General features: G+C 37.4%; 1 protein-coding gene across 8 annotated transcripts in view; it reads left to right on the forward strand.

Moving 5' to 3' along the window:
- Nucleotides 1-12,529, forward strand: part of gphnb (gephyrin b) — a 123,602-nt gene that overhangs the window by 84,373 nt on the left and 26,700 nt on the right. For 6 of the 8 annotated variants that reach the window (XM_028439378.1, XM_028439379.1, XM_028439385.1 and 3 more), the window contains exons 9-10: nucleotides 3,658-3,699; nucleotides 7,092-7,166. In XM_028439378.1, coding sequence (XP_028295179.1) covers nucleotides 3,658-3,699; nucleotides 7,092-7,166 — 117 coding nt within the window. The remainder of the gene's footprint in view (nucleotides 1-3,657; nucleotides 3,700-7,091; nucleotides 7,167-12,529) is intronic. The other 2 variants (XM_028439380.1, XM_028439384.1) reach the window with 1 other exon arrangement.

A 12,529-nucleotide genomic window follows, 5' to 3' on the forward strand; every position in this document is an offset into this window, starting at 1 on the left:
GTTTTTTTTTATTTTATACAGATTCCTTTGTAGAAAATTACATTTAGTCTCTTCCTTTTTAAGTTTATACATGACATGTTTACTGTGTGCAAGGGAAGCGTGGCAAGATTTATTACTTAAAATAAACGTGGGGGGTTTGAGAAGTATTTAATTGAGCATTTTTTTACTTGTACTTGAGTATTTTATGCATTACTTACTTGTACTTGTACAATATCTATCAAGTAACAGTACTTTTACTTCAGTAGGATATATCAGTAATCTTACACCGCTACATGTATTAGACCAGTGTTTCCCAACCAACCAGGGGTATGCGTACCCCTAGGGGTACGTGAGCACATTGCAGGGGGTACGTGGAAAAATTAAGAATTTATTTCCAAGATAATAAAAAATATTCTCAGTCATTTCACAAGTCCGTCAATAAAATGGTACGTGTGCGCAATGACTTGTTTTTAATGTTTAAATGCCTGTTTAAAGGGGACATATTTGAAGAAGCTCCTTTTGTGGTAAATGTCATAAAACTTATATATAACACAGGCATGTTGATTATTTGTTTTGTATTTATTTATTTATATTACTTATTATTTTTGTTTATTCTTATTTTTTTCTAATTTCAACTTTATTTTTATTTTTTTTGATAACAATATAATCATAATATATTAGTATTAATGATACAGTATTAATAATACAAACGTTTACTATAATATTATTTCTTATATTTATCATTTTTATTGCCTTGAAGGCAACATAATTTGATGTTTAATTTGTGAGTTAAATATGGAGATAATGCCTGAATATTCATTGTTCAATTTAAGAAGATGAAATAAAATGAGTTGCGTTGTGTTATGTTCTACTTATGGAGAATCTTGAACACGTATGAGTGAGGGGGTGCTCATGGTATGACAAAAAGGCTCAAGGGGTACACAAGACAAGAAAGGTTGGGAACCACTATATTAGACAACAAGTATATTTTATACAAATCTCTTTTAAAAGGTGTATTTTGTTTATTCTCAGAGTTTTGTTATTTTTGCCATTTGTAAATGAGATATTTGATTCAGAGAAGGTTTAGGTGCAAGAAGGAAGTCATACATCATTGTTTTTTGGTGTGTCTAAAATGTATTATGGCTGATATTTTGCATCTTGCATGCGTTATGTTGGCTTTCAACACTAATTTCAATGGAACAAACACACACTGCGCGGCTCATAAATACATATAAATACAATGTCCGAATAATTCAGTGTGAAACATATTTAATTCCATGTCCTCGCGCAGTGTGCTCCTCGGATTCAATCCTTCACCTCAGAGCAGGTGTTTGGTGTGAGAAACTGCCGTGAATATGAAGCACTTCATTTGAAAATGATTGGATACTCACGTCTTTGACAGCCCCACTTTTCAATTGCTATTTGTTGTTTTTTTTAAGTCGCCACACATTACTAATTCACAGAAGAAGTGTGTGAACTTTCAAATGACTGTGCTAATAACTCACAGGGTGCTTGGCTTCTGTGCTGGCCACTATTTCATTTTTTTCCTAGAATAAATTTGATATTTCCTCATGGATTTCTCAGTGATTATTCATCTCTGCAAAGTAAGAACTTCTACCAACAGAATTGACTCTGAATGGTTTTTGATGTTTTTGACGGGGATGAAATGGTGCCCAGTAGTTCTATTTCATAATATTTCATGAGATGTCTCACTATGGGATACACACTCCCTGTAGCCCTCAAAAGCACTTTTTTCAATCTGCCGAGCCCTGATTGGCTGGAAAGAACTTTCCATCCGCCGGGGACACTCCCACCCTCTATAGGAGGGAGGGCAGATGTACAGTTCCTCATTCAAAATAAGCACCTTTTCTCACTCGTTCGAGCAAGAAGGGTTGTCTGGTGAGACATCTCACTCATATTACTCATAGAACCGGGGTTATATACATAACCTAAAGTTTTCATGAACTGGAGGAATGACTCACTAAACAGTACATGACCAGCTCAAAGTCTGCAGGTCTCATCTGAAATTTGAATTAAAAGCTTCATGATATGACACTACAATTTTTAAATGTTTTTATATATATATATATATATATATGTTTATAATATAATATAATTCATAGACCGTTTATGTGGCTTCTGGTGGAGGCATTATTATTCAAAGTGGCTTAGCACAGCATGGATGTAAAAAACCCAATCATGAAGAAGCCCAATGGAGCTTTTAGGTGCTCGAGTAACTTATGTTTCTCACAATAATAATAATATTATTATTATTATTGTTAACTGGTGGGTCGGGACACAAAAGTGGGTCGCAGATCTGTACCGGGTGGGCTGCGGACAGCTGGTCAAAAATACATAAATACTTAATGTCTCTCATGTTGGACTTGTCTTTTATTTTGAAAGAAACTTTTCTTTTGATAGGCATACATGTTGCACAGGAAATTAAGTACATTTATGTTTAAAAAAAAAGATGATACTGAATGCGTGTTTTCAACTACATCTGGTTGGTTGAATTCTAAAAAAAAAAAGTGGGTCGTGATTTAATAACCGTGACAAAATGTGGATCCCAGGGTGAGACCAGTTGAGAACCCCTGGTGTAAAGTAATACAAAGTAAAAGGAAACTTGTCGGATAAGTGAGCATACATCACAAATAAACGCAGGTTATTGGTCGATTATTTTTATTTTTATCAGATTTCTTTGATATAAAATGATTGTTTCATGATTTGTTGACGCTACTAATTAATAAAGCATTATATTAAATAAAGGATATGCATCATTATTTTACTCCCTTTGAAATCTCCCCTTTTCTTCCCCATTCCCTGTAGCTTCTACCTGCTGTCCTGACCTGACCAGTCCTGTCTTATCCTGTCCTTCCCTGTGACGTCCTCTCCTATCCTGTCTAAGCCTGTCCTGTCCTGTTCATCATCGTCCCTTTGGCTGCCTTAGCCCATCTGAGACAGTCCCACAGAGACCTGTCATGTTTTGGGGAGAGATTTGTCTCAAAAATATTCACAAATAGAGCCACAATTTTCTCATGTTTTTCAGATTTTCACGTGTTTTTCAGATTTTCACATGTTTTTCAGACCCACAAATACAGTATATCCACAATTCACACGTGTTTTATCACGTGTGTGTTACACTAGTACACCGGAAAGGCCCTCTCATATTTTCACTCTCGTGGTCTTGAATAGGTCTTAGCGGCTCAGAACTAAGTCACAGAAATTTGGTCAAATATTTTTGGAAAGGTTTTTTATTAACGTGAAAAAATTGTGGGAACCCTGAATAATGTCACTGCAGTGTCACCGAAATCACTGCAGCCTTCACTTGTCTCCTGCTGATCAAACTGCCAGTACATATATCCACATGTGTAAATTGTGTATATATTTGTGCATTTGAAAAACACGTGAAAATCTGAAAGATACATGTGAAAATTGTGGATATATTTGTGGATTTCAAAAACACGTGAAAATCTGAAAAAAAAATGTGAAAATCGGAAAAACACATGAAAATGTGAAAGAAACATGAGAAAATTGTGGATCTATTTGTGATTATTTTTTAGACAAATCTCTCCCCCACCTTTTACCCCCACCTCCCCAGTCTCTGTGTCTCTGTACCCCCCTTGTCCAGGCTTTGGCTGAGTTAAACCTCTTCTCTTCTCCCCTCTCCCACGGCACCAGGCGCGGCTCCCCTCCTGTTCATCCACCCTAAGCATTGCTGAGGTACTCCTGCATGCGTTCGAATGCATCGCCCGGTTTCACACCCTGATTTCAGCCTGACATCATTGCTTCCTTCCTAACTTCCCTTTCGCACGTGTGTGTGTGTGTGTGCAATGTTTATGTGTTGTTTTGCCTGCATTGATCCAAATGTTTCTCTACCAGGTTTGGGGTCAATTACATTTTTCAGTCACAAATACGTTTTCAATTACCCATGTTCAATTACAATATTTTATTTTCCTCAGAAAGCCAATTGCAATTACTTCCCTCATTCGGTGCCAGCCATTTTCAAAATTTCTACCCCTTAGTGCCAGCAGTTTAAGAGCATTTTGACCAATTTTAAAGACCCACAGAATATTTTGTACTATGACAATCTGAATTCTAAGATTAAAGTCTAACTATTTTGCTTCTAGCTTGTTTTGTTCTTCTGTAATCCACAGTTGAATAGAGGCAAGTTTCACACAAATTGCTAGTTTGTGACAAAAAGTTGAGAAAAATGGCTTTTTCTAAAAAATAAAGCCTATTAGTGACTTTGAAGTGACACCTCAACATTGGTTTCCTTCTATAAAACTCCAAAAACAACACTGAAACCGGGCTTTTGATGGCAACATTATTATTATTTTGCTACCTGTCAGAATTGAATGGTTACTGTATTTTGGCCGTCCTTCAAGTCTCTCCCCCCGTCATTCTCCCCACACGCAACTTCCTCCTCATCCCGGACATGCCAAGTGTCAGCGCTTGCCCCGTTTTTTTGATCGTTTTCTCTCACCATCGCGACACTCTCAATAGTCCACTTAGTTCTACACATGCTCTGGTTGAGTGTGCGCTGTTGTGAGCTGGTGAGAACTTCAGCATCAACTCTCGTAGCACCATTTTCTGTCTCGTAAGCTCCTTCCCTCTCCCTCTGAGCTCTGCCCATCACGGGTGATCTCCCATCCAAAGGTGCGCTGCTGCCATCTACATGTCACCAGTTGGTCACTACATCATTGTACAAGTTAGATATTCACCGGAGAGCTTCGTCACACTGTCTCCTAGCAACCCCAGCCGAAACACACAATTGACGTCTATAGACGTCAATGGCACTCAATGAGCTAATAAAAGTTAACCTTCCTCTTGTGTTAGCTTTCCTTTAGCATCTTTTATGATAACATGTCCTAAATCAGCTGTAAAATACACTACAAACAAATATATGTCATTTAATTTTTTTTCTATCAATTGATTACCTTGTTAGACTTCCTAATCAATTAAAATATAGGTTTTAATATTTTTGGTGTGGGTTTTTTAGCCTTTTTTGTGTCACTATAGCCCTCGATTTCATTTTTTTTAAATGTTAAAATGTGGAAAAGCTTTATATGATATAACATATTTTAATAATTCTTCACTACATATGTCTAGAACTGTAACATAGTTCCCCAGTTTTGCGTCAAATACTAATGAACAAATTTTTAAGAATTTTAAGAATTACAAAGTCAGTTCTCTAAACTCAATTACAATTTAATTACGATTACGACACCAACAGATTTTTGAAATTACAATTATAATTACGCCACAATTGTAATTACTTCCGCAAAAGCGGAAGGTTATGTTTTACCCTCTGTTTATCTGTCAGTCACTCTGTCAGACTGTTAGCAAAATAACTTGACAGGTTATGAACAAATATGTGATTAAATTTTGGTGATATTCTGGCTACCAAAAGAAAAAAAAAATATATATATATATACACATATATATACTCTACCGGTCAAAAGTTTTAGAACACCCTAATTTTTTCAAGTTATTTATTGCAATTCAAGTCGTGCATGTCCAATGAATAGCTTGAAATGGTACAAAAGTAAGTTCTGAACAATCAGAGTTTAAAAAAAAACCGTTTTGTTTCCCAAAACTGAAAAATAATGTACATTCCAGAATTATACAAATAGGCTTGATGTTTTTTTCTTATATGGAGACATCTTGTTACTAATTGTTTCTAACCCCGTCTTGTTTTTGTGTAAACTCTGAAACCAAACAACCCTCCATCGCCATATTTTTCTCAGCTGTGTTTCAACCTCAGAATTGAAGTTAAAAGATGCTTCAATAATGTATTTGAGTGTCAATGATAGCGCTGGTGCAAACAAAGTGTGTTTCTCTCCCATGTACACACAACAACAACAACAACAAGTATTTAAAAACAGTCTCGCTCAAACACACACACACACAGAAACACACACGTTACACTGGGAAACGCCATACTCCAGTTGCTTATGGCCCTAATCTGTAGAAATAATAGTGAATAGAAGAGTCTTTATTGATATTTACACAGAATTTGAAGTTTATAAGTTTTCCATATAATAATAATAATAATACATTTGATTTATAAGCACTTTTCAAAAACTCACAGACACTTTACAGTTGTTAAAACAGAAAAAAACCAGCACAGTGTGGACAGGCTAACAGACAATGTACCATTACACTTAAGTCAAAAACCAAAAAAAAACTTACAACAATAAAGGTAACTACAGAACATACATAACAATCATACGTTAATGTCCATATATGTGCCATTGCAAGCTTTAAAGCAATTTTAAGAGCTGCATTTTTATTATAGTAGGCCCTGACAATGTCATACCTTTATTCCATATTTGTAATTATTGCATTTGATTATGTTTTTGCATAATTTAGCATTGTAAAAAATAATCACTTTTCAACATTTTCATTGCAAACGGAACTAAAATATAGGAAAAACATCTAAATGTCTTTAAACCAGTTAAATATTAAGGAATATTTCCTGTGGTAATTGTCTTTTTTATCTTCTTGTTGGTTCTTTTGTCCGTTACTCATATTAGTGTGGTTACTGCGTTAGGGCTGAGCTTGTGTAACAAGAACCAGGCCTTAGGTTGACGAACCAACCATGAATAATATAAACGTGATCACATTATTAACAGTGTTGTCCTGGACCTGGAACCTTTTTGATTCTCATCCATCCTCAGCTCTTTGCTTATTGATGGTTGCTGTTTTTGTATTTCAGTATGATTTGGGAAAATGTGCCTCGGGTTGGTGGCAGCTCTGGTGTGTGTGCGTGTGTGCGTGTGTGCGTGTGCGTGTGCGTGTGCGTGTGACCTTATTTTAAAGGCACTACTAACAATGGTGTGGATCAGAGTGGATGTGCATGTGTTGCTTGCCTGTATGTGTCAGGGAGTGTGTGTGTGTGTGAGGGCATGCGCCCACAGGTGTGTGTGTGTGTGTGTGTGTGTGTGTGTGTGTGTGTGTGTGTGTGTGTGTGTGTGTGTGTGTGTGTGTGTGTGTGTGTGTGTGTGTGTGTGTGTGTGTGTGTGTGTGTGTGTGTGTGTGTGTGTGTGTGTGTGTGTGTGTGTGTGTGTGTGTGGTATGAAGGAGAATGACTGTCCTGTGGCTTCCCCCAGGTCTCGCGAAGAGAATTCAGGGCTCACCTGGATGAGGTCATCACGCTCAAGTCAAGGTACTCTACCTTGGACCAGGTAAACCCGCCGGCCTCCTTCCAAACTCTCTTGTAACCGGCATGCAGTCGCCCAACATGACACGCTAGCACACACGTGACACGCTCTAACGCACTCGTCCACGGAACATTTGGTACTGGCTGCCAAGAATTAAAATGTATTTTATTTATTCTATGTATGTTTTCAAAAAGTTGTCACTTCTGCTTTTGCGCTCACATCTTCTTCACTTAGACCAGAGGTGGGCAACGTTTTTCAGGGCGGGGGCCACAAAACTGTGTTTGTTTGATCTAAGGGCCACATTATCATTCATGTCAGCATTCAGAATAATGATCTTAGCATTAATACAGGAAAGATCAAGTCATTTTGGGTTGTTTTTTCTGTTTTTCTGTGTATGTTTTTTATCATTCTGTTGTCCTTTTGTGTATTTTTCCAGTAAAACTTATGTTTTTTGGAGTCATGTTATTTGTGTTGTCGTTTTGTTTATTTGTAGTACTGTGGGCTTGCTGAGTCTTTTTTTTGTGTTTTTATTGTCTTTTAGTGTACTTTTGTTATAATTTTCAGTAATTTCGTATGTATTTTTGAGTCATTTTGTGTATTTCTGTTGTTGTTTTGTCTTATTTGGAGTGTTTTTTGTGTGTTTTTGTTGGGTTTTTTTTTTAATTTAAAAGTAGTTTTGTGTGTTTCTGGAGTATTTTCTGTGTTTTTCCTGTCTGTTACTGTATTTTTCTGTTATGTTGTATTTTTTTTGAATATTTAAGTGTATTCTTGCTGTTAATTTGTGTTTTTGTCTGTCATTTTTTGTGTTTACTTTTGGGGCCACACAAAATTACACCAAGGCCTGCATGTGGTCCCCGGGCTGCCATTAGCCCATGCCTGACTTAGACTATAGTGTCAAAGCGAGGGCGCGCAGATGTCGCCGCGGAATTTACTGTGCACCAGTCGCGTACACATGCCTCCACAAGACCAACACCATTATTACACCTAGTATTAACCCTATTGTAGAGATAGAGATTCTTTGATTTTATGCCAAAACTAAGCCTAAAGTCAGGATACATGTATGTTTATTACCAAAGCATTATATGTTAAGGTTTCATTTCTTCAGACAACTTTTTTCAGGAAATTTACTTTGAAGTTTACTTTGATCTCCTGTCATGTTTTGACTGCCAACAAAATATTGCACCGATCAAACAAAAGTCACTTTAAGGGAGCCTAATGACAATAATACGGGGGGGGGGCATCAAAACTGATCCCAAACAAGCCCCCTTCTAAGATGTTTTATCAAATTGCTTGAGGGACCAAACAGAAATAACATTTTGTAAATAATAATTAATAAAAACAGTATTTAGTGCAGTGGTTCCCTACTTTTCTTCGATCGTGACCCCATTTTGATATCATGAAATTCTGGCGACCTCAAGAATTTTTTTCTAGAAATTTTTTTTTATCATATTTAAGTGCATATATATATATAGTATATATATATATATATAAAGTGAAAGTATAGAAATACAGTTGTTTAAGATTGTGTTGTTTTTTAAAAAAAACAATTAAATAACTAATTAAAAAATGTCAACAATCTATTTTAATTTTTCAGAAATTTAAGGCGACCATATTTAAACTCCAGCCGACCACGTATGGGGTCTCGACCCCAAAGTTGAAAAATACTGATTTAGTGGCTCCTGAATAGATTGATTACTATAGTTTTTTTTTTTTTTTTTTTTATCATTTTTGGTCATCTCACGCCTGGGGTGGGACCAACACTGACACTTTATTTTCCACTGTCTCTCTCAAATACCCCTTGTAGTACCATCGTGTACCCCTAGGGTTACATGTACCTCCATTTAAGAAACACTGCTCTAAACTACCAAAAGGTACAAAACACAGTGACACAAAAACAGGACTACCTGTTTCAACAGCAGTCTAAACATGTCAGGAGATTAAAATACATTTCAAAGTAAATTTCCTGAAAAAAGTTGTCTGAGTAAAGAAAACCTTAACTTGTTATTTCTAAAAAAGAAGACAAAATAAACGTGCTGGAATTATCACCAAAGTAGCTCAGCCATTTGTTCCTTTAACGTTTTAACATGCATGTGTTGCTTTGCAGGCACAGAGGATGAATTAAGGGTGACAAACACACAGAATTCTCCGTTAGAAAAGATCCATCACACACACCGTGTTTATCACCACCTCTAGTGGTCAGCTACGTTCCACTTCATTGCCTCTATTTCAAGGTCTCACCAGTGTTCATCCTCCTTCACCCATCACCCATCCGCTCTTTTGTCAGGTCTGAGTTGTGTAACCGGGTCTGGTTATGTTTTGTCGCTGCACAGGGTTTGCAGGTGTTGGTTTTTTAATGTATTTCATGTGGTGATAAGAAGCATGGTGATTTAGCAAATGCGTCGTCGTGTTTATACAGGTACATCTAAAAAAAAGAATTTAATTTCATGAAAATGTTCATTATTTTTTGTCACTCATTTCACAAAGTCAAACCCATATATGATATAGGCTCATGACACATAGAGTGAAATATTTCAAGCCTTTATTTCTTGAAATTTTGATGATTTTGGCATACAGATGATGAAAACCCAAAATGTAGTGTCTCAGAAAGTTAGAATATTACATACAATCAATAGAAAAAGGATATTTTAAACAAAAATATAAGGCTTCTGAAAAGTATGTTAATTTCTACGCACTCAATACTTGATTAAGCCTCATTTTTCATGAATTACTGCATCAATGTGGGATGGCATGGGGGTGATCAACCTGTGGCACTGCTCAAGCGTAATGGAAGCCCAGGTTTCTTTGATAGCAGCCTTCAGGTCATCTGCATTGTTGGGTCTGGTGTCTCTCACCTTCCTCTTGACAGTACCTCATAGAGTCTCTATGGGGTTCGGGTCAGGCCAGTTTGCTGGCCAATCAAGCACAGTAACACCATGGTCATTGACCCAGCTTTTGGTACTTTTGGCAGTGTGGGTGTATGCCACGTGCTGCTGGAAAATGAAATCAACAGCCATACTCAAAATTTCAAGAAATCATTCACTCTATGTGTCATGACCCTATATCATATATGGGTATGACTTTTTGAAATGAGTGACCAAAATTTGAAGATTTTTCATGAAATTCAACTATTTTGAGATGTACCTGTAGTGGCCAGTTCCTGTGAAACACAACAGTTATCCTACTTCCCCTAGCCCCGACAGATGTGTCAAAAAGATGTTCACTTCTGGAAGAAAGCATGACAATTTGTACATGGGAGTTTTTGTATAATCCATTTTAAATGCAATCCATGCTGGTAAACCAACGGTTCCCACTCAAAATCAAGAAATCCATCAAAAGTTTGAGTTTAAACATTGTACATGTTGGCCGGTGCTGCAAATTGAACACATCATCAGATTAATGCTTATTCATGCATGCACCATGATCACAATGGATATAATCTTACTGAGAAATGAATGGAAATAGATATATTAATTCATGTTTTGATGGGGATTTGCATCAAATCGTTCACCCTTTAAAAGGCATCTTTGTCATACACATTTTGGCTGCAAAGAAATCACAATTTCACCCTCTCCTTGCTCTGGATGCAATTTACAGTATTTTAGGCCATTTCATGACAATCCTTGTCCCTAAAAACCTAAATTTTGCCACATTTTTATGTCTAACAGAACCAAAGTCATGGTAAGATTGAAATTTGCAATACGGATGTATTGAATTCCAAGTTATGACAAAATATCCAAATTGGAATGGAGGCCATCTTGGATCTCTTGATTTTTAGTGGGAACCAGGGGTGGACTGGTCATCGTCCCGGTGAGCCGTCGACCCGAAGTGGGCCGGCCCGGTCTGCTTTTTTGACAAGCGAGTAAAGGCAGACAAATGTCGTCCAAAAGTGGCAAAAACGTGGCAAGGATAGAGTGAAAAGTGACTGAATTGGGCCAAAAGTGGTCAAGGGTTGCCAAAAAAATGGGAAAATAAAGAGGAACCACGTGGTATTTGATGCAAAGGGTAACTTAAATGGACAAAACGTGGCAAACAATAGTGAAAAAGGGTATTTATTGGGCAAAAAGAAGATTATTTGGATGAAAAGTGGCCAAAAAATGTAAAGAAAGGGCAAAATTGGATAAAAGTGTCAAAAGGAACTTGTAAAAATGGACAAAAATAGGAAAATATTTATATTTATTGGCAAGTGGTAGCGAAACTCTGAGAAACGTGTCAAAATGGGACAAAGAAATACGTTAAAAGGGGAAAATGCCAGGGCTAAATTTTGGTCCCAGTCCACCCCTGGTGGGAACAGTTGGTTTGCCAGTGTGAATCCCATTAAAAATGGATTCACCTACTCAGAAAACCCCCACGTATAAACGTTCATGCTTTGTCCCAGAAGTGAACATCTAATATTGCTACATACTGTATCTGCTGGGCTGCCCTGGTTAGTATTAACTCTAGCGCTCCAGTGTTCTCTGCGTTTTGGAGGGGTGACACATTGGAGGCTATAGTTGAAATAAGCCCCCAGGCCCTGTCGTAACCCTCTCCTCTTTCTAGTGGACGTATAAATCTTTCCCCCTTTTTGCATAATGTGTCTGACAGCTCTTTTGTTTTGTGCTGAGCTCAACACCACAGTAGTTGCATCCTATTATTTCCTGGAGCGTCTCCTTTGCCGGGCAGTTATTGGCCCCATCGATTTTCCTGGATGGATCGCAGCCTCCGAGCCGCACGTCTCACTGACCTGGGCCCGTGCTCTGTATTCTGCATCTGTTCACATGTCCAACATTTCCACTTGGCTCCCTGAGATCATTGATCTTTCAGGCATATTATCATGACAAGCTGCCATCAGGCTGCCTGCCCTGTGACAATAAGGGTTGGCATGTTAAGTGATTACTTTCTACCGTAAAGGGCACGTGGAGGGTTCGGCTCCTCCTTGTATTTGGGATTTTGTGTATGACATGTTTGCATCTCTCAAAAGGACTCAAATAATAGAGTGGGAGGGGCTGAGGTTACCTTCAAAATGAGAGCGTGAGTGTTTGTTTTACCCCTCTGACCGTCTAACCGTGTCAAACTCAAGGCCTGGGGGCCAAATCCGGCCCTTTAGAGCCGCAGCAGAACGCAAGACACAACAGAGAAAGCATGAATTGTTGCGTAAATGAAACTCAACAATATTTGCAGCTCTCACAGTTTTCCCAATGCTTATATTTAACACGATGGGCGTCATTTTCAGTCTCAATTTTTCTCAAACAAAAAATAAAAAATTAATTAAAAAAATTTGGTCACTTAATAAAGGAAATATCGTACAGGGACTGATATCTGTCACTTTTTTGCTTGGATAGTGGATATATTGCACGATGGCAGACACTGTTAATGTTAAACTGTTGAAAAAAAACTCAAAATTCTTACAA

The sequence above is a fragment of the Gouania willdenowi genome, chromosome 24 (genome assembly GCF_900634775.1).
Source record: "Gouania willdenowi chromosome 24, fGouWil2.1, whole genome shotgun sequence".
NCBI lineage: Eukaryota > Metazoa > Chordata > Actinopteri > Blenniiformes > Gobiesocidae > Gouania > Gouania willdenowi.